Raw genomic sequence first — 24,232 nt, 5'->3', positions numbered from 1 at the left:
TTGATTAAAAACTAATTTCTTAAAACGTATGTATGACAAACTTGATCTCAACTGCTTATATTTTACCCAAAAATATAAAATCAATGCATAAGCAAATAATATGCAGCCCATATGGGTCCCATTTGGGCCGCCCAACAAAGGACAAAATCAGCTATCGAGCGCACATTTTTTGAAAATTCTGTTTTTGATATTGCTTTGTTTTAAATAATGTATATACTATGATTAATATGTAGTTATTTTCAAGAGATAATTTTAATTTAAATAATCGCGCAGAAAAATAAAGTATTTAAATAATATGCGCATGCGCAGATGTTAATTCCGCCTCGCGAAAACATTCAAAACAAAAACACTCGAAACGGTAATTTGTAAAATTGTGATATTATACACGTAATTATATATTTCTTTTGAAATCAGATATATATTGCTGATCACGCATTATTTATTTATCTGTTCCTTCAATGAATGCCTGTGTGTTTAATAATTTGAATTGCAAATTATAGATTACTTTATTCGCTTTGCCTTTGCCATGTATTTTCGCGACGTAAGTCGTTACGTTCGATTGTCGCCATAGATCAATCTCTTAGTTTAACTGCTTAACTCAACTTGATTCAGCCTAAAATTCAATACAAACTATTTATGGCAGACAGGCGCATGCCTAAAAAAATGCAACACTTAATTAGTAATCATGCTAATGCATGAGAATCTTACTTATCTCATACATTGATAATATTAATTTAAACGTATTACATCAAAAACGTATAATATAATGTTTTTTTTTTTATAGGTCTTTGATTACTTGCACGCAAGCCAAGGTTGTCTGCCTGTGGACAAATTTTAATGATTATTTAAACACATGATATTTGCAGAATATTAAACAAATCTGTGTATTAAGAAATAATTAAATTTGTAATGTTTATTGTACAAATTTATTTCAGAAAATAAAATATTCACCACCGCCTCGTTTGCCAACATCGTCTTTACAAGGAATGTCCAGCAGTGCATGACAGAGGTCGGTCACTCCCATTACGTCCAGACAACTGAGGAGCCTTCCCAAAGACAGTTCATAGGACAAAGTAACTGATTTTTGTGCTTGAAACTTTAACTTAAAATAATTTCAGTTTTGGAATTACTGCTTATAAAATACCTGATAGTTAATTACATAAATAATTGATGTAAACAGATAATTCAACTTAAAAAATATAAAATACACAGTCATTTAGTGATCTATAATAATACATACTTCTACTAATAAAAGAAACAAATTGACGTTGACGGGCATATAGGTGCAAGTTGCTATAATCAGCCCTAGCTGTACAACAGCTGTTGGGACAAATCGGGCCCGCTGCCGTTATATCGGCACACATCGGATATAATTATATCCGACCCAGCTGTGATATATATTATTGTCAACATAATTTTAGGTACAGTTGTTTTTTACTCTGTCATCAGATGCAGTTACACAGATTTTAACGGTGTTGGAAACAATGAGAGACGAGAACAGGGAAATGAAGCGGATGCTGCAGCGGCTCTTGGCTAGGTCAGCTACTGATGACGAGCCAATGCAACTGCCAGGGAACATCAGTCTTCCAATTGGAGCAAATGGATGAGTTTGAAGAGCATCTTGGTGATGAAGCTACGATCCATCTTTTCTAGGACTGCTGCATAGTTCAAGCTTTTTTATCAAATATATTAAGCAATGTTGTAAATGTAATTGACAGTTTTTTCTCCATTGATCCTAAACCATTCCTATAAGGCTCATCTTCTAAGAAAGCATACAATCTTTTTTATCTGGAAATGAAACGGTATATATTCCTTTGCAAAAGAAGAAACAGCATTCCAGTTTTTGAAGGTTTTAAAAGACACATATATATATATCATGTGCAATTACGAAAAACACTAGAATGTATGAAGATATCAAAGATAATAATGCTGTAATGCCTTGGCGTTGTCCGTGTCAGGGAAGGCATCCGGATGCAGAACAAGCCTCAGCCTTATTACCACACTCACCATCTCACTGCAAAAATCTATTTTCCTGTTTCATTCTCTTCCGTTTGGAAACTAAGGAATCCACTCTTCCCCTTTTCAAGATGAGCGTTGCAGCCAAACGCTACACACAGCTCCATTTTAAAAATCTTTGAATACTCGATTTCAAGTAACAGTAAGGATCAAAATCAAATAAATATTGATATATTGTTAAATAATTCTAGTGAATGACGACTACAGTTTTTTTTATACTTCAACGTTTTGAGGGAAATTAGCAAGCGTCAGAGTGCAACTGGTTTCACGATTTACCATAGCAATTTTACCGCCTGGATTCCCGGCGCTGATTTATTAGTAAAATTAGCAACATAAAATATTTTCTGGCATGAATTGACACAAATAGATCGTCAATATATCTATAATGAGCAAATTAAGATAACTTACATGATATGGTGTGCTCGCAGAAGAAAGATTTTAATCAAAGTTTCAAACACGTCAACCGTAAATGTAAATGTCAACTTGTTTGCATATGGACCAGTTTTTATTAACCAATAGAAAAAATAAAGGAACGCACGCGGTGTATTTACAACAACATGTAGGTCACATAACCCCAAACCGGAACTCCTGTTTTTAGGGTTACATGCAGTCAGTTTGATACGTAGCACACATTGTTGGGTGCATGCTGCCTAGGATTTGTAAAATACATTACAAATGGTTAGTTTTGGTATCAACTTGAAGGTATATTTGTAAGCAATAAGAAAATAAGCCATTGTGTGCTCTACTTTTTGTGTTGATGGTTCCCGGCTTTAAAAGTAGGTCATACTATTTGAGCCCAAATGGTTGTCTGCACAGCTGTCAAAACCGGTTTGCCTATTCTAAGGTAAATATTTTGAGTTAGCACGCATAGAATTTAATGACATGCATTTTTTCAAAAGATTATGCATTTATCTTTCCAATGATGTATGATGATATAGTGGGTATGCGCTTGATCATGGTAAAAATTGATATCGAACTTCAACTATTTTATATGTAATATAGAAGGAAATTAATTGCGCATGCGTAACCAGAACGGCGTGTACGGGCTGGGAACCATAATTGGTCGCGTACCAAACGGTGTTTTGAACAATTTCGAGCGAATTTGTTGTAAAATAATTCAATCGTTTTGAACTGTTTTATGGAGGGGAAAAGCTTCCGATTGGGGAATTTTTCGGTCCGGAAAGGGGAAAAAAGTAGCCTAGATTGCTTATATTGTTATATAAGGTAAAAAAACCCTGACTGTACATGTACAATTTGTATTTTGAAATGCAAATTTCACTTGAATACAAGTTCAGGATAAAATAAATATGAAAAGCCGGGTTGGATACCGTGTGCTTCTCTGGATTGCTCGACCGACAACTCATAATAATCTTTCAAGTTAGCCATGCTAATTACTGTTGGAGTTCAAGGATGAACAACATTTTGCAAATTTGCGACGGTTTATATACGCAAAAATATAACTCAATGCATTTGGGAATGTTGTTTATAAAACAATTAGTCTTTCAGCCTTTTGACAGGCTGTGTATTAATTGTTGTTAGTTGCAGATAAAGTAACAGTTAATTTGCCAGGCCTTACTCAAGTGTTAACGACATTACACACGTGTGGTCATTGATGCAATTAACGGATCAATTATCTACCGCACAGTATCGGGAGCAGCCGGGCAAAGCGGGAGGGTAAAGTATCAAAGAAAAATTTCTCTACTTTGCCGACACAGTTATTCGCACTTCGAGATTAACCACAGTAAATACATGTAAAATCGGGACTCGGGACAAATTTTTATATCGAGATATCAAATTATTCGTAATTACGAAAATCGAGATATGCGATGTTTATTAATATATTTAAAGAAGGAAAAAAGTTGGGACATTGAGCTTACCTCGAAATATCGAGAAAATCGAGATATCCAATGTTGAGATAACAAGAGTAGACTGTACTTACAACTCAGCTTTATACATTTAAGATATGTTCTATTTGTTAATCGGAAAGAATGTAATATTGTACAGTCAAGTTACCATTACCGGATCAGTAGCATAATAAAGTTCTTCTGGTGAAAAGCAATAACTGTTTTGAGACTTTTTTAACACCAGTTTGATTAAATATTACCTTTGCTTACTGATTCAGCACATAGTCTTATTTTTAAAATCAGGCAAAATGTATTTGTGATACCTTTTTTTGCCGCAGTATTCATGCATTAACGGATCAGTTGTAGCCATAACGGATCACGTGATCGAAACCACTCATGGGGCATCAAATGAGCTATTTGAACTGTAAAACATGAACTATGTTGTTTACAATGACCAAGTTACATTTCCAGTAATAAATCATATTAATTTTTTTGTTATTAATTGTTTTTTGTATGAAATCTTGTAGCTACACTTTATGCAAGACGTTCTTGTTGATTTATCTGTTGAAAATCCTTAATGGATCGAAAAGATATGGGCATCTTATAAACCGTGTAATTTGTTTGAATCATATCTTATCATCAAAATTGAACATGGAAAATAAATAAAACATTAAAATTGAGATCATTTATTGTAAGAATCAACAAGATTTGCATATATTTTAATATAATATGTGATCAATACGAATATTATCACTCTTGATCTGTAATTGCCCAAAATCTTCATTTCATTTATTGTGTTGCAAAATCTTTTATACGAATCAAAATTGAAATGTACTTTTGAAGACAGAAATACTACTAAATGTACTTTAAATTAATGTGTAAACTTCTTACTCTCCAACAGAGTTACAGAATGTGGCGGCGAAAAATGTTCAACCTCGATTTTGAAACAACACGGAAGTCAACAAAGTCTTATATACACATCAGCAAAACATACCAAAATGTTTGTCAAAGAGTAGCTTTGATTACGACTCAATCAATTCGTTTTAAAGAAGATGCCTTGAAGATCCTGTGTGCAAAATATCATCTAATATCAACTTTTTATCGCGATACGCAGTCTTGAACATCAAAGTGACCCGCTATGGGTAATGATCAGGTAATGGTAACTTGACTGTATTGTATGAAAATCGTTTTCAGGTGAAGGCGTTTTCACATCAAAAATGTTTCAAGAAGGAGATTTCCTTTTGGAATATAAAGGTGACTTGATTACAAAGAACAGACCCAGCAAACATGCACATATGGGTCCCATATGGGCTGTTACTGGGCAAACCCATATGGGTAAGCCCATATGGGAATCATTTGGGACCAATATGGGCTAGCCCATATGGGATTGCCCACAAGGGTCCCATATAGGTCCCATATTATTGCGCTTTCGGGAAAATATGTAAACTTGTATTTATTTGATTAAAAACTCATTTCTTTAAACGTATGTAGGACTTACTTGATCTAAACTGCTAATATTTTACCCAAAAATAGAAAATCAACGCATAAGCAAATAATATGCGACCCATATGGGTCCCATACGGTTCCCATATGGGAGTCATTTGGGAGCTATATGGGCTTGCCCATGTGGGAATGCCGATAAGGGTCCCATATAGGTCCCATATTATTGCGCTATCACGAAAAAGATGTAAACTTGTATTTATTTGATTAAAAACTCATTTCTTAAAACGTATGCTGGCCTAACTTGATCTAAACTGCTAATATTTTACCCAAAAATAGAAAATCAATGCATAAGCAAATAATATGCAGTCCATATAGGTCCCATATGGGTCCCATTTGGGCCGCCCAACAAAGCACAAAATCAGTTACCGGGCTGTTTCTGGGCAAACTCATATGGGTAAGCCCAAATGGGAGTCATTTGGGACCTATATGGGTTAGCCCATATGGGAATGCCCTTAAGGGTCCCATATAGGTCCCATATTATTGCGCTATCAGGAAAAAGATTTAAAATTTTATTTATTTGATTAAAAACTAATTTCTTAAAACGTATGTATGACAAACTTGATCTCAACTGCTTATATTTTACCCAAAAATATAAAATCAATGCATAAGCAAATAATATGCAGCCCATATGGGTCCCATTTGGGCCGCCCAACAAAGGACAAAATCAGCTATCGAGCGCACATTTTTTGAAAATTCTGTTTTTGATATTGCTTTGTTTTAAATAATGTATATACTATGATTAATATGTAGTTATTTTCAAGAGATAATTTTAATTTAAATAATCGCGCAGAAAAATAAAGTATTTAAATAATATGCGCATGCGCAGATGTTAATTCCGCCTCGCGAAAACATTCAAAACAAAAACACTCGAAACGGTAATTTGTAAAATTGTGATATTATACACGTAATTATATATTTCTTTTGAAATCAGATATATATTGCTGATCACGCATTATTTATTTATCTGTTCCTTCAATGAATGCCTGTGTGTTTAATAATTTGAATTGCAAATTATAGATTACTTTATTCGCTTTGCCTTTGCCATGTATTTTCGCGACGTAAGTCGTTACGTTCGATTGTCGCCATAGATCAATCTCTTAGTTTAACTGCTTAACTCAACTTGATTCAGCCTAAAATTCAATACAAACTATTTATGGCAGACAGGCGCATGCCTAAAAAAATGCAACACTTAATTAGTAATCATGCTAATGCATGAGAATCTTACTTATCTCATACATTGATAATATTAATTTAAACGTATTACATCAAAAACGTATAATATAATGTTTTTTTTTTTATAGGTCTTTGATTACTTGCACGCAAGCCAAGGTTGTCTGCCTGTGGACAAATTTTAATGATTATTTAAACACATGATATTTGCAGAATATTAAACAAATCTGTGTATTAAGAAATAATTAAATTTGTAATGTTTATTGTACAAATTTATTTCAGAAAATAAAATATTCACCACCGCCTCGTTTGCCAACATCGTCTTTACAAGGAATGTCCAGCAGTGCATGACAGAGGTCGGTCACTCCCATTACGTCCAGACAACTGAGGAGCCTTCCCAAAGACAGTTCATAGGACAAAGTAACTGATTTTTGTGCTTGAAACTTTAACTTAAAATAATTTCAGTTTTGGAATTACTGCTTATAAAATACCTGATAGTTAATTACATAAATAATTGATGTAAACAGATAATTCAACTTAAAAAATATAAAATACACAGTCATTTAGTGATCTATAATAATACATACTTCTACTAATAAAAGAAACAAATTGACGTTGACGGGCATATAGGTGCAAGTTGCTATAATCAGCCCTAGCTGTACAACAGCTGTTGGGACAAATCGGGCCCGCTGCCGTTATATCGGCACACATCGGATATAATTATATCCGACCCAGCTGTGATATATATTATTGTCAACATAATTTTAGGTACAGTTGTTTTTTACTCTGTCATCAGATGCAGTTACACAGATTTTAACGGTGTTGGAAACAATGAGAGACGAGAACAGGGAAATGAAGCGGATGCTGCAGCGGCTCTTGGCTAGGTCAGCTACTGATGACGAGCCAATGCAACTGCCAGGGAACATCAGTCTTCCAATTGGAGCAAATGGATGAGTTTGAAGAGCATCTTGGTGATGAAGCTACGATCCATCTTTTCTAGGACTGCTGCATAGTTCAAGCTTTTTTATCAAATATATTAAGCAATGTTGTAAATGTAATTGACAGTTTTTTCTCCATTGATCCTAAACCATTCCTATAAGGCTCATCTTCTAAGAAAGCATACAATCTTTTTTATCTGGAAATGAAACGGTATATATTCCTTTGCAAAAGAAGAAACAGCATTCCAGTTTTTGAAGGTTTTAAAAGACATATATATATATATCATGTGCAATTACGAAAAACACTAGAATGTATGAAGATATCAAAGATAATAATATGGACTTGTTCTCGAAAAAGGATTTGCCATTTATTTGAGCTTTGGATTTTTCTGAAGGGTTTTTAATTTGTAGTTTATAAAATATTTTGTTTAGTGTTGCAAGTATGTTTTCTACGAATGTTCTTTGAGTACATGGTGTGTTATTTGTATTGTTTAAAGATTTAATATGCATGGGTATGCTTTGTAGTAATGTGTAGTATACATCAGGAAAATACTTGAAGGTATTCTGCATATGTAATATATATTTAATATCAAAATAATAGAAGTCCTTAATTCTATAGTCGTATAACTGGTCGACATATATAATGTTATAGAAAAACGTCTTATTGTTTGAAGTTATGTCTTTATTGTTCCATAAAATAGTTTTACTGTTGGTTTGGGTTTATAGGTTATGAGTAACATTACTCCATGCGGATAGAACATTAGATAGAAACATGTTTTCGTTAGCAACTTAATGTAAAATATTTTTGCTGATGTTACATTCAAAAAGTTAGGAATCACCATATTATTTTAGAATTTTCTGGTATAATAGTTAACGTGGGATCCTCCTGCTATGTATGTATGAATCCATGTATATGTGTGTAATACTTTATGTGAATAAAAGTTGAGAGTACTTTAATAAATTTTTAAGTCTTTTAACAAAAACCTTGTATTTCTTGCAGGATAATGCTATTAAGCTCTTAAAGGGGCCTTTTCACAGATTTGGGCATTTTTTTAACTTATTCATTAAATGCTTTATATTGATACATGTAAACATTGGATCGTAAAAGCTCCAGTAAAAAATCAAGAAAAAAATTAAAAAAGGGAAAAGAACATTGCCCGGAGCAGGTTTCGAACCAGTGACCCCTGGAGTCCTGCTAGAGTCCTGAAGTAAAAACGCTTAAGCCTACTGAGCTATTCCGCCGAGTACACATTCTTGACGTATTTTATACCTTATATAAGCAATCTTCGTAGTTTCACAAAATTTAACGACAAAAACAGAACTCTCCAAATTATTCAATCGTTTCGCGTTGCAACGCTTTATAATTTTTAGGTTTTAAAATCGTCAAAAGATGCATATAATGGCTATATTAGAGCATGGTTAATGTTCAGTATTACTGTTTCCTCACAAATATCATAACTAAAACGAAAACTTACGAATCTGAAACAACTTTTTTCAATTTTGTCAATTTACCAAAGCGTGAAAAGATCCCTTTAAACCCTTTGATATCACTCTGTTCCAGCAAGAAGAAATAGATAAAACATTTAAAAAAATGAAATTGGAAGTACATGTACAAGAATCTTTTGTCTGATGTTCAATTTGAACACACAGTATTTCATGTTTGCAGCCTACATATTATTTCTAACATAACCTGAATTTCCATTAATGCGTTGTCCAAAATTTTACAGGCTCTGTGAACCCATATAGAATGCTACCAGTTTGTAGCCCATATTTAGTACAATGCTGCCCGTATGTAGCCCATATTGAGTAAAACTAAAAGGGCTACCCGTATGTAGCCCATATTGAGTAAAAGGGATGCCCATGTTGGACCTATATGGGTCCTATGTGGGCATCTATATGGGCCCCATGTGGGCTGCCAACATGGGACCCAGATGGGTAGTGCAACCGGGCTCCACATGGGTCCTATCTGGGCTGCCCCATGAAAGTATATGGGGCAGCCCAGATGGGACCCATGTGGAGCCCGGTTGCACTTCCCATCTGGGTCCCATGTTGGCAGCCCACATGGGGCCCATATAGGTGCCCACATGGGACCCATATGGGTCCCATATAGATTGTTTGCTGGGGAGTTGCCAGACAATTAGAAAAAGATTATGAGGAGGAAAACAGAGGGTGCTTTATGTATTTTAAATACAACAGCAAAAGTCTGTGGTATGTATGTTTTACTGTTTTCTTTTTAATTTTTTAATGCCCCCTAGAAGGGTGGCATATAGCAGTTGAACTGTCCGTCAGTCAGTCTGTTCGTTCGTCCTAAAACTTTAACATTGCCCATAACTTTTGCTATAATGAAGAAAGCAACATGATATTTGGCATGTATGTGTATCTCATGAAGCTGCACATTTTGAGTGGTGACAGGTCAAGGGCATCCTTCTATGTCAAAGGTCAATTATATGGCTCAAAGAGGCGTAGTAGGGGGCATTTTGTTTCTGACAAACACATCTCTTGTTTTCAAACTTGTATGCAAATTGCTTTGTATTTGTATGTCACTGTCTTTAACCATATATATATATATATAAAGTATGACACTGTGACATTAATTGTTTTGCATGTGTACTTTTGTATGTCAGTGTCTATAATTATGTAAGTCGTGTTCTGAGAAAACTGGGCATAATGCATGTGCGTAAAGTGTCATATATGGCTTCAAAGCGGCGCAGTAGGGTGATTGTGTTTCTGACAAACACATCTCTTGTTTATTTATCATGTTCAGTAGATGCATATAGAGTTAAGGTGGAAGAATGCATTCTTTGTGAAAAGCATGCTGTTGAAGCTTCATATTGATCATGCCCGGATCCAGAAATGTCTAACTAGAGGGGTATGAACATGGGGTCAAATCATCGTACCGTGTGTCGGTGGATCGGGGTAGGCAAATGGAGGGGTAGTCCCCTCCCGCAAGGGGCTGGGAATGTTAAAAATACAGGCCTGAAATGCTTACCCCTGCTGCATTCTTGACCCATTATGAGTACCATTAATATTTCATTTGTGTTACTACGAGTATATTTTGTTGAAAAACATTGGCATGTTCCACATAAAAGCTCAATTATCCCTCTAAATTAAAGTTGTAATCAATGCGGGAAAGAGTACTATAACTCATATTTCTTCGAAAAGTTGATTTCAAGCAACCAGTATGCATTTATATGGCTGCTGCCTACTAAATAACATTAACTGTCACATTTTTAGCATCGATGCAACGCAGGACATATTTTCTGCCGGCCGTATGGTAAACGATGCAATAAAGGGAGATATAAGAAAAAATGCAGAGAAGAAAATAGTTCTTGTACATGGAAAACCCCATCTATGCCTGTTTGCCATCAAAGACATTTCAGTAAATGAGGAGCTGCGGTTCGATTACGGAGTGCCAAATTTACCATGGAGAAAGGTTTGTTGTGTTCATTTGATTTTTATATACTTGTAAACCGTGACATTCATATCATGGAATTTCCCACAAAACTGTATACAAATATGTCAAATTTGCATCTTTTAAAGTCACGTTTGATGTTTAAAGCCAAGTAATACTCCAAAGATATCATGACTGAAGATATATTGTATATATCATTAGTATAAATTCTCAAAATGACGATGTTACCCCACAAAGGATCGGTTATGAACTGTGATATTACTTGTTTGTTGGCTTTATATGTTTTGAATTTCAAATAATTCTATTTTCACAAATGTGTTATACAAATATTGTCCCCAATTGTGTTACGTGGCCTTATTTGGCTGTGTGTTAGTTTCACTTATATATATGTTCTTGTGCAGGCTGGTGAAGACCTTGTCAATCATGAGGGAAACGCCGTAACAAATGTGAAGTCACAGAAAGATACTACTCGTATGGTAAGTTCTACGTTTATGAACATGAATGGCATGCTATCTGTGGAGTATGCTTTTTTGCCGAAAATTTTAAGTACAACATAATTGTCTTTGTCTTTTGGAATTTCCTCAGAAGTCATACACAAGGTAGACAAGGCATGACTTGTAGTTATAAGCAGACCAGCAGTATGTTTTGTTGCAATGTTTGCTTCACCATGTACTGGAAGACCTGGTCAATGATAAATCAAATAACATTATTGTTGATAAGACGCAGAACGATGCGTTGATATATTTATGGATGTAACCTAGTTGTAGCCTATAGGCTATAATAATATTTACTAAAAGAGTCGATTTGATTTTCTACTATTTCATGAAGTATCTTTTATCAGAGACAAAGAACAACACAACGTAACTTACTTTGAAAAGGATGTTTATTATAAGGCTGAGCGAACAGTACGTCAATGAACGTGGAATTGACAAGTACGCGACGCTCACAAGACAGTAACATACACCTACAGCATTTACATACAATTAAGCCTGTAACATAATTATATTTAACCTGGATACATGCTTTGAAGCTATAGTGATATATGTTTATGTCAATGTGAGCGTCATAGGACATTAAAAAAAAATGTGTATGGCTTGTTTACCGATTATCTGATATGTGTGATCTTTTCTTCATTTGTGATCTCATTTGGGTGTGTATTGGGTGTTGGATGTTCATTATCTTGGTCACGATACCGGTACTGGGTAATCATCAGCTCTACTCCATTGTATGACTATCATTGTAAAAGTATTTATGTTTTTAAGATAAGGTTTTCCTCTACCAGTAATATTCCACTTTTTGTTCCTGGGTGATTCCATCAGCCGCTACTGGAGACTTGAATTATAGTGCTAGGCGTACCATCATTATAGTTTGTATTTGTTATAAGTTTCATGTTGCAACAATATTTGTGGCTTAGGTATATTAATTTGATTCACCGATTATTTGATGTATGTGATAATAATTATTGTCCTCATTTGTGTTCTTTGTCTCCATTTGGGTGTGTGTTATTTCTGCAAATCTGGTCCACATAGTTGGAAATGACATGGGAACTGTAGGATTAAGGATAATTGTTTTTATCGGCCGCCTGGGGGGGGGGGGGGTAAATTTGTGGCTATACCATATCTTCAAATGAACTATTTCCCACAAAAACGTATTCGATACATGGCTATAGTTGTTTGCGTCGTTTGTGTGTGTGAGAACTGTTTGGAGAAAGATTTGCATTACTTTATACTTTTAATTACTTTTTTAACAATAAAATTGGTAACCTCTCATAATCGCCTATGTGTAACATATATTTCATAGAAATTTGATAATTACAATAGCAGGTATTGTTTTATTATTGTCCTCAGTCGAGTGGGTGTTATTTTCACTTGTGTACTTTTGCAGTCTGATGAAGACGTGGCCCATGAAGTTAGAAATGGCGACAGACATTTGGAGTCCCAAGCCGAAATTTTTGTATGTTGAGCTTCACCTAACATGTGTGTGATATCAGCAGAGTATGGTATATTTTAGCATGATACATAGTGATACTGTGGCCGTCTCATGGCAGCTTGTCAACTCTGCATATTGCTGGCCCAGTAACTACTATATACAATAATGATTACACTAACATTAACAATATTGTATTAATAATATATATTTGTCTGTATCATGTCATATATATCTTTGTTGCTGGCATTGGGACATCAAGTATACAACTCTGGTAAATGTAATTTGGGCCTTGTGAGCTGAGTTGAGAGATAGTTTACAAAAAAAACGTGAAGTAAACGCTTAATTTTCTACATATTGGTTGTGATCACAAATCATAGAAGACACACGATGCTATACTACACATACCATTCTCATAATTATGTAGAGCAAGAAATATACGCACATGATTTGTTATATGTACGAAATGGTCTTCATTCGTGCCCCTTGTCCCCATTTGGTGTGTGTTATTTTAAGTTGTGTTCTTGTGCCCTTGTGAAGGCTGATGAAGATGTAGTCTACGAAGATGGAAATAGTCTGAGAACTGTGGATTCACAGAACGATACCTTGGTAAGTTCTTGAGAATTCCAATATGAAATTATAATAAGAAAATGTACTCGTCTTTCTGATATGAGTAACATTGTCCTCAATTGTGTCCTTTGTCCTCACTTGGTTGTGTGTTATTTTCACTTTTGTACTTGTAGAGGCTAATCAAGACATGATCCACGAATTAGAAAATGACGCCAGACTTGTGGAACAGTGCCAAGTCGAAGTTGAATTAATTTCCACATTAATACACTTTCAGTGATATCAGTAGAGTATGATATTTTACAGAAAATGTGAATAAAAAATTTCCTGTCCATCTACTGGTAATAAGATGTAATTACATGTCAAATAAGACACATTCGGTTTTTGCTTAGCATATTATCCTTACATAATATAGTGTGTCAGCATATGTTGCACTGGCAGCTGAAGTATACCCATCTCATTTAATGATTTGTAATGCGTATGAGATTGTCTTCATTCGTGCCATGTGTCCCCATTGGGATGTGTGTTATTTTCACTTTTGTACTTGCGCCCTTGTGCAGGCTGATAAAGATGTAGTAGATAAAGATGGAAATAGTCTGAGAACTGTGGATTCACAGAACGATATGTCAATAAGCTCTTGGGTATTCTCATCTGACATTATGATAGGAAAACTATACCGAGTGTCTGATATGTGTGATATTGTCCCCATTTGTGCCCTTGTCCTCATTCAGTTGTGTGCTTGTTTCAATTTGGAAATAGTCAAATACACGATAAATAATCTACTTATTCGTTGTAAGGTTTTATTTTGAGTCACAGAAGACCCATAATTTGTAGTGCTATATATTTTAGCCAATATATGTTTTGACGCTATTGGTAACTGCAGTATGTTCGTCAGTGGTTTAATACTGCGGTAACAGTTGTTGTTGGCTTCAGTATTATCATTTGACATTATGAAAAAAATGTTCTGAGTGTGACTGTCTGATATGTGTGACATTATCCTCATTTGTGTCCTTTGTCCCAATTCGGGCTTGTGCTATTTTCACTTTTGTACTTGCACAGGATGAGGAAGATATGAGCCACAGATCCAGAAAAGAAGACAGGCCTGTGGAACAGTGCCAAGCCGAAGTTGAAGTAAGTTCCACATTAATACACATTTAGTGATATCAGCAGAGTATGATATTTTACAGAAAAGGTTAACAATTAACTGTCAACCTACTGTTAATGGGCTGTCATTACTTGTCATAGAAGACACATTAGGTTATCGCAAAACATATTATCCTAACATTATTTATCAACTGCCATACCCTGTTTCTCATATAATATAACCATTACATTTTTTATTACACATGTGTAATACAACATTTTTAAGCGTTTTCATTGGCTTAGTTTTTGTTTATTGACCAATCTCATTTTGTCATTTTGCTGAAATGACGTTGCAACGTCAAATGACGTCACAAAATGTTAACAACATTCGGGATTTATCATTATGTTTGCGTAAATATTTATTTAATTTGCTCATTTAAAAGCATGTGATAAAAAAGATCTTACACTCGTTGTCATTTCATACCATATTTTATTAAACTTGTCAAGGAAATTGGTTAGTAAGCTCGCCAAAGGCTCGCTTATTAACAAAATCCTGAACTCGTTTAATAAAATTTGGTATGATATGACAACTCGTGCCAGATCCTATATACATTGTGTCAGCATATGTTGCACTGGCAGCTGATGTATACTCATCTCATTTTATGATTTTTTTTATGTGTGTGAGATTGTCTTCATTTGTGCCATGTGTCCTCATTCGGGTGTGTGTTATTTTCACTTTTGTACTTGCGCCCTTGTGCAGGCTGATGAAGATGTAGTCTACAAAGTAAAATAGTCTGAGAACTGTGGATTCACAGAACGATATGTTGGTAAGTTCTTTGGTTTTATAATCTGACACTATGATAGGAAAACTGTACTGAGTGTCTGATATGTGTGATATTGTCCCCATTTGTGCCCTTGTCCTCATTCTGGTGTGTGTAAGTTTCAATTTGGAAATAATCAAATACACAATTCATAAATCTACTTATTCGTTGTAAGATTTTATTTTGAGTCATAGAAGACGCATAATTTGTAGTGCTATATATTCCCGTCAATATATGTTCTGACGGTATTTGTTACTGTAGTATGTTCGTCAGTGGTTGGTTTAATACTGCGGTAACAGTTTTTGTCGGCTTCAGTATTATCATTTGACATTTAACAGGCTTGGCGAAATTGGAAAAAATCTGCCGGTCATCCGGACAGGCATTTCAGAAAATGTGCCGGCCCGGAGAAAATTTAGCCGGACCGAAAAAAAAACAACAACACAACTATGTACATGTACATTAACATAAACCCTTTATTTTAGCTCTGACAACAAGCCCCTGCCAGTGCTTTATCCTAATAAGATAACAGTTTTTCAGTCTTTCGGCTTTTCTTTTTTCTCATCTTCGGTAAGCTGTATTTTCATCTGGCTTTGCACCATCCAACGAAATATATAACAGGGCATCTAATTGGTCAAACTATATTTACCTGACCAATGATATCCATTTAGGCATTATAACAACGTAAACAAAAGTAAAAATTAACTATCGAAAATAAAATTGCGATTAACAGACACTAAGTTGTACAATTTAAAATGATAACTTTTTGGAGACCTATGGCATGTGCATGTTATAAAGATATCACTAGAACATTGTTTATATTTAATAAACAACCTTTTGAAGCCATGCTTCATAGAGAAGTTCATATTTTAATGTTCTTATCTACTCGAAAAATATGTCTAAGCTACCAAGATCTATTTTGTAAGAACGCAGCTGCCGATTTTGCGACCGTGTTTGAAAGTCCAGTGTAGGTGTTGTGTAACCAGTTGGATTTGCTATTTGTACGTAACAAACTTATTGCAAACATCAAAGCAATGATTTCAGGGGTTTGCTCTTTGAATTTTTAACTTTGAAAAAAATATGATTTGTTTGCAGTCATTTCACATTTTGCCGGTAACCCGGACCGACATTCTTGTTATACCTTCCGAACCAAATGGATATCTGCCGGTCAGGACCGGCGGACCGGCAATTTCGCCTAGCTGAAATAATTCGCGTTCAGGTCATAATACACCAAATAGTTTCCCTATATAATTCAATGTAAAAGCGACAACTTTGAGCGAAAATAAATGCAACATTTTGCACATAGAGACCCCCATAACCATACCTTTTCTTAAAGGCCATTCTAAGCGGAATCGATTTATGCAATAAAAAAGATATGTCATGTACAATGCAAGAAAGAACTTGACACAAATCAAAATCGACTGTTTTTGCAACTTTTTTTTCGGCCGTTTCTTAGTGGAATGTAACCTTTTCTAGTGCAATGGTTTACTATAGTCTTCAAGTGTATCATATTTCAGGGATTCAGTAGTGAACACCTATTCATGCCCTACCATTATCTCCGCAAGATAACACCTGAATAATGGTAAAAAGTGTAAAACATGCCTTCCTGTCAACTATGATATTTTTTTAGAGAGTACAGCCCTACATGAAGCGTTCATTTAGTGTATTGTAACCTATAAGACAACGTTTACTGTTAACATCGCGAAAAATAAGCACTTCTCGATACTTATAAACCTATTTTCTATGTGCATGCCAATTTTCAGACCGATCTTTCACGTAGAAATGCTTGAAAATGCATTTTATTATAACGCCTGATAAGCCATGTGGCTTTCGCGTTCGGAGCTTTGATTTATAACGGGCGTTCAGGCGTAAAACGATTACCCTAAATATTTACAATCGGTCAAAATACTGGAATATTGTTACAAGCTTTGTAGAAAAAGAAGTAAACAACTATTAAAACGTGTTCATGAGCTCTTTCAGCACAAATTGTTGCGATTTGAGATGCTCAAGACGAGTTTTTGTACATTTTTTTCTTATTTTCCTCTGAAAACGTATTTTTTTCTTAAAAACTCACGATGCTCCTTAAATTCGTGAAATAAACGCATTTATTCCGTGAAATTTGCCAAAACGCATAATATCTCACTAAAAAAATGATGATTTTCTGTAAATACAGCTTCTTTGTGACTAGGCCTGGTTTTGCGTTTAGGTCATAAAACACCAAATAGTTTCCCTATATAATTCAATGTAAAAGCGACAACTTTGAGCGAAAATAAATGCAACATTTTGCACATAGAGACCCCCATAACCATACCTTTTCTTAAAGGCCATTCTAAGCGGAATCGATTTATGCAATAAAAAAGATATGTCATGTACAATGCAAGAAAGAACTTGACACAAATCAAAATCGACTGTTTTTGCAACTTTTTTTTTCGGCCGTTTCTTAGTGGAATGTAACCTTTTCTAGTGCAATGGTTTACTATAGTCTTCAAGTGTATCATATTTCAGGGATTCAGTAGTGAACACCTATTCATGCCCTACCATTATCTCCGCAAGATAACACCTGAATAATGGTAAAAAGTGTAAAACATGCCTTCCTGTCAACTATGATATTTTTTTAGAGAGTACAGCCCTACATGAAGCGTTCATTTAGTGTATTGTAACCTATAAGACAACGTTTACTGTTAACATCGCGAAAAATAAGCACTTCTCGATACTTATAAACCTATTTTCTATGTGCATGCCAATTTTCAGACCGATCTTTCACGTAGAAATGCTTGAAAATGCATTTTATTATAACGCCTGATAAGCCATGTGGCTTTCGCGTTCGGAGCTTTGATTTATAACGGGCGTTCAGGCGTAAAACGATTACCCTAAATATTTACAATCGGTCAAAATACTGGAATATTGTTACAAGCTTTGTAGAAAAAGAAGTAAACAACTATTAAAACGTGTTCATGAGCTCTTTCAGCACAAATTGTTGCGATTTGAGATGCTCAAGACGAGTTTTTGTACATTTTTTTCATATTTTCCTCTGAAAACGTATTTTTTTCTTAAAAACTCACGATGCTCCTTAAATTCGTGAAATAAACGCATTTATTCCGTGAAATTTGCCAAAACGCATAATATCTCACTAAAAAAATGATGATTTTCTGTAAATACAGCTTCTTTGTGACTAGGCCTGGTTTTGCGTTTAGGTCATAATACACCAAATAGTTTCCCTATATAATTCAATGTAAAAGCGACAACTTTGAGCGAAAATAAATGCAACATTTTGCACATAGAGACCCCCATAACCATACCTTTTCTTAAAGGCCATTCTAAGCGGAATCGATTTATGCAATAAAAAAGATATGTCATGTACAATGCAAGAAAGAACTTGACACAAATCAAAATCGACTGTTTTTGCAACTTTTATTTTCGGCCGTTTCTTAGTGGAATGTAACCTTTTCTAGTGCAATGGTTTACTATAGTCTTCAAGTGTATCATATTTCAGGGATTCAGTAGTGAACACCTATTCATGCCCTACCATTATCTCCGCAAGATAACACCTGAATAATGGTAAAAAGTGTAAAACATGCCTTCCTGTCAACTATGATATTTTTTTAGAGAGTACAGCCCTACATGAAGCGTTCATTTAGTGTATTGTAACCTATAAGACAACGTTTGCTGTTAACATCGCGAAAAATAAGCACTTCTCGATACTTATAAACCTATTTTCTATGTGCATGCCAATTTTCAGACCGATCTTTCACGTAGAAATGCTTGAAAATGCATTTTATTATAACGCCTGATAAGCCATGTGGCTTTCGCGTTCGGAGCTTTGATTTATAACGGGCGTTCAGGCGTAAAACGATTACCCTAAATATTTACAATCGGTCAAAATACTGGAATATTGTTACAAGCTTTGTAGAAAAAGAAGTAAACAACTATTAAAACGTGTTCATGAGCTCTTTCAGCACAAATTGTTGCGATTTGAGATGCTCAAGACGAGTTTTTGTACATTTTTTTCTTATTTTCCTCTGAAAACGTATTTTTTTCTTAAAAACTCACGATGCTCCTTAAATTCGTGAAATAAACGCATTTATTCCGTGAAATTTGCCAAAACGCATAATATCTCACTAAAAAAATGATGATTTTCTGTAAATACAGCTTCTTTGTGACTAGGCCTGGTTTTGCGTTTAGGTCATAATACACCAAATAGTTTCCCTATATAATTCAATGTAAAAGCGACAACTTTGAGCGAAAATAAATGCAACATTTTGCACATAGAGACCCCCATAACCATACCTTTTCTTAAAGGCCATTCTAAGCGGAATCGATTTATGCAATAAAAAAGATATGTCATGTACAATGCAAGAAAGAACTTGACACAAATCAAAATCGACTGTTTTTGCAACTTTTTTTTTCGGCCGTTTCTTAGTGGAATGTAACCTTTTCTAGTGCAATGGTTTACTATAGTCTTCAAGTGTATCATATTTCAGGGATTCAGTAGTGAACACCTATTCATGCCCTACCATTATCTCCGCAAGATAACACCTGAATAATGGTAAAAAGTGTAAAACATGCCTTCCTGTCAACTATGATATTTTTTTAGAGAGTACAGCCCTACATGAAGCGTTCATTTAGTGTATTGTAACCTTCAGAATAAATCTGAACGCTGAAACTCCGGTCTGTAAAAACCATAACGAAAAATAAATGCAATACTATTATGGGAATTACAGTATTTACAAGTGTATATATCTAAAATCTACCCGTTGTTTGACAAATATGAACTAAGATCACAAAAATTACCTGTATTTCATTCGAAATCATAGACATTGAATTATAATTTTCTCAAAGGCAACCATTAGATATCGGGTCCGTTCGCCCTAGTTACACGTTCGCCCTGGGTCCGTTCGCCCTGGGTTCGTTCGCCCTATATTATCATTTGCATATCAGGGTATTAACAGTTGATTGTTCACACATATAAGCAAGTTTGAACCTTAAGTTTTGATTAATTAATATAGTAAGCAATTTGTGAAAATTACTGGCCTTTGTTACAAACATACTTACGAGTTATAGAGCGCCGTCATGATTTTTCACACATGTAAGGAAGTTTGTACCTTAGATTTCATCATTAATTAATATAATAAGCAATTAGGGAACCATTTTGGCATTGTTGTTGTTGTTCTTATTTCGTACCATAGCTATTTCGTACCTATTACTTTTGGGGTATTTCGTTACCGTCGATTCTAATATTTTGAGTTATAATAATTATAATTATTCTTTTGCTTCTTCGTCCTCTTATGATTATTATTTCCAAATTCATTCCTTACTGTTTTGTGCATATTGCACACTTTTTTTTTCAAACTCAGTTACAAGCATAGTTGAATTTAACCTCCTTACAAGGGAGATAACATGAGCCTTTACTATTCAAGGATTTATATTGGATGAAACAAACTTGAAATATAGTTTATCAACAGGTAAATTTCGATATATTTTGCTCAATATATACTATTTAGGCAATGTTCTTTCATAATTGTCACAAATATGTGTGTACCTGTATTTAAATTCAGGAGTGATGCGACCGAAATTCGTGTCGGAACTCTCGCTATTAAAAAGATAGAGAGGACTATTGACGCCAAGAGTCTGCCAAAGCAAAAATCATCAATAGACTCTATGGCGGCAATTTCTATTGACTAAATTTCGCCAAGCCTGCATTATGATAAAAATGTTCTGAGTGTCTGATATGTATGAAATTATTCTCGGTTTGATAAACACGGTATACTATGGTGTTATACATGTTATTTAGAAAAGAGATTATGGTAATGGTTTAGCGCGAAAATTGCACGGGTTTTGTGTTTAAGATTTAGTGGAAAGCGCACGAGTTTTTCGTGTTTGGGTATATATGCATACATGCCAGACGTCCCGATCTCGGCGGGACAGTCCCTTTGTCCCGACGTCCCGATATGAGACGATTTGTCCCGTCATTCGTTAAAAAACGATGTAAGGTCTATATGTTCCCAATAAAATTCGCTATTCAAGCTCTGTTTCGCTAACACCTACCACCGCTTATCCCTTTATTGCCCCCAATTAACAATCCGATTCTACTTCTCGTGTGTACCAGTGTCGTTTATGACACCTTATTAGCGATTTATCGGCTAATTATTGATTTTATCAGGCATTCACACCATGGTGTTCTTCAAGATAGTGGTCGCTTATTGCTATCGATAGTTGTATTATAATGAAATAAATGTTGAAAATGTGTTTGTTTTTGTCTTTGTTTGAAACGGTTTACAAAACAATTGTTTTGTAAAATTAACTCTACGTCATTAATGAGTCTTTAACATTCAATGTTTACTTCCAAAATAGCGGGATAATCCGAATGTGCAATATACCAAAATCGCAACAAACAGTCCAATAAGTGATACCCATCCTGTCTAGTGTAATTGGGTGTAATTGTATTAAAAACAACGAGGTGCTATGCATGACAGTTTGACCCTACTCCAATTAAGTTGTTGGCAGTTAAAATGAACAAAAAGACGGTTTGCTTCCACCAAAAAGCTACCTCGGAAATGTGTACGGCTGCGCATTCCGTGTCAAGCTGATGTAACTGTTCGGTAGATAGTTTACTGTAACCCGTACTTTCAGTGTACTGGATAACCTCCCCTGCGTTGATGTTTGCCATTGAAAGTAATATAATGAGTATTGTTTGTACTCTAAAAAGATGAATATTATCTTCGTTGTTTGCTATTGTCTTATTTAATAAAACTGTTATTGTTATGTTTTAGATTTCATGCTTCATATCAGATGTTTTATGTGTTGAATAAAAGTATCAATAGTTTTTGTTAGTACAATATATACCGACTACAGTAAAGGTGGAATGATAGATCGTTTTAGGTGTCCTGCTTTTTGGTCAAATGTCCCGACAATTTTTTAAGGAATGTCCCGCTTTGGACCTAACAAATTCTGGCATGTATGTATATGATTTGCAAATCTATTGAGTCGCCATTCGAGGAAGTATTGACAGGCAAAAGTAATGGAAAAGGAAAACGAAGGGGTGATAAACCCGCCCCCGCCCTTAATGGACATATGTATATCTAATTAATTGGTTACATTATTTTTACGTTTATTATTTTGCAAAAATAAAGTCGATATTAAGTTTATTTCAGTTCGTTTTTTTTAGTCCATGTGAGATGGGATCTAAACACGAACCGATTTCTTCACCAAGAAAGTCGATGAGTATATTTACATATTTAAGTTTGAAGCAGCTAAGTTTTCTTAATTATTTTGTTTTATCTTTTGCTTCATATTGTGTTTAAATGTGAATTTTTAAGTTATGTGTTTCATATTTGAGAATCTCACTTCCTGGAGATAGTACTTCCTGCATATTTATTGAAATCTTGGTATGTTTAAATGTCAGTGTTATCATTTTTTGTTTTCTTACGTAATGAACGTTTGATTTAAAAAAAAAAGGATTTTTATTTTTATGATTACTTAATTTTTACGTTTCGGTGTGACTGGTTTTATGTTGAAGTCGGTATAATGTAACTTAAAAAAAAATCTCATAAACACATATATATATATATATATATATATATATATATATATATATATATATATATATATATATATATATATATATATTACAACGGAATACTTATGATTGATCAACATTATTTTTAAATGTTTATGGATGTTATGGCTTGAGTGATTTGTTTGTTTCTTGTTGATGTCCGGGGTGTGTACGGGATGCTTTTGATGTTTGTTTGTTGTGTTAATTTGCGCAATTAAATTGACAACGTTGGTATTCTAATCTGACATTATGATAGGAAAACTGTACTGAGTGTCTGATATGTGTGATATTGTCCCCATTTTTGCCCTTGTCCCCATTCGGGTGTGTGTTATGATGTCCTCGGATTAAATGATCTCAGGTTTATTGTTTTTGGCCTGTCTGTCTGTCATTGTATGTGTGTCTGTCTGTCCCAAAACTTGAACCTTGGTTATAACTTTTGCAGTATTGAAGATATCAACTTGATATTTGGCATGCATATGTATCTCATGGAGCTGCACATTTTTAGTTGTGAAAGGTCAAGGTCATCCTGCAAGGTCAAAGGCCATTTTTTTCTAAAACAGCTGCCGTGTAGCTTCAAAGCAAGCGCAGTAGGGGGGATTGTGTTTCACAAACACAGCTATTGTTTGATAGGGAGATTATTGGTTCTCTTTCCAACCAGGATATGTTTTGAATATTTTTAAACACATCCAAATTACTGGTTCTTTACAGGAAATTAACTCTTGTCAGCCTTAGGTCTTTGATGCAATCTAGCTCAGTAGCTGAAATACAGTTTATATTAACAGACTTATAATTTATTTATGATTAGTATAGAATGACAGTTGAAGGAGAATGTTGACATAGCATTTTTATGTGAGAAAGTCTTTATAACTTAAGTTTATCACATAAGCAATATAATTCTTTGATTTAAGTTATGAAAGTATATGGTGATTTTTATTTAATGGATTGTGAAAACAGAATTAAAATAGTGCTGTTGCTTAAATTTAGAATGTTTCTATAATTAATTTCATTTGCATTTAAAAAAGAGAAATTTTTACATTAGACTTTAGACAAACACTACTTTTTGAGATACATGTAGATTGTTGTATTCCATGATTGTGTGTATTGCAGGCTGAAGAGAAAGTGAGACAAGAAGCGAGGCAGGAAGCTGACAGACTGAAGGAGGAAAAACAGAAAGAGGTACACCTGAGACAAAAGGAGGAAGAGTCGCGACTGGTGGAGGAGGCAGAAGAAGGAGGCAGCTTCCAGGAAGCAGGGCTCTGACAGGGGCAGCAAGTCCTCTAGTAAGAGTCTTTCCCCTCCTTCTGCTGGTCCTGGGACTCCGCAGGAAGGTTCAGGAGGTCAAGATGGGGCCAGGCAGGCTGACACCAGTAGGGAAAACAATAAGGTAGGAGAGTGTCTAG

The 24,232-nt window shown here is 34.7% G+C and overlaps 2 protein-coding genes and 1 long non-coding RNA gene across 7 annotated transcripts in view; 2 read left to right on the top strand and 1 right to left on the bottom strand.

The window, feature by feature from the left end:
• LOC127857968 (uncharacterized) overlaps positions 1 to 24,232 on the bottom strand; it is a 209,465-nt gene that overhangs the window by 145,491 nt on the left and 39,742 nt on the right. The window lies entirely within an intron of this gene.
• LOC127857977 (uncharacterized) lies at positions 316 to 8,460 on the top strand. Of its 2 annotated transcripts, none has more exons than XR_008038708.1 (3): positions 316 to 358; positions 936 to 1,073; positions 7,330 to 8,460. It is a non-coding gene; the product is annotated as an uncharacterized LOC127857977 (long non-coding RNA). The 2 variants fall into 2 exon arrangements; XR_008038707.1 differs by lacking the exon at positions 7,330 to 8,460 and adding an exon at positions 1,450 to 1,845.
• Positions 10,660 to 15,252, top strand: LOC127857335 (uncharacterized). The gene is made up of 6 exons (XM_052393738.1): positions 10,660 to 10,904; positions 11,285 to 11,359; positions 12,768 to 12,836; positions 13,350 to 13,418; positions 14,436 to 14,507; positions 15,220 to 15,252. The coding sequence occupies exons 1-6, from the start codon at positions 10,743 to 10,745 to the stop codon at positions 15,250 to 15,252; spliced, it is 480 nt and encodes a 159-aa protein (XP_052249698.1). The 5' UTR covers positions 10,660 to 10,742.

Source organism: Dreissena polymorpha, chromosome 14 (genome assembly GCF_020536995.1).
Source record: "Dreissena polymorpha isolate Duluth1 chromosome 14, UMN_Dpol_1.0, whole genome shotgun sequence".
In the NCBI taxonomy this organism is placed as follows: Eukaryota; Metazoa; Mollusca; class Bivalvia; order Myida; family Dreissenidae; genus Dreissena; species Dreissena polymorpha.
The sequence above is the reverse complement of the archived record's forward strand: the minus strand, read 5'-3'. Positions and strand labels throughout refer to the sequence as shown.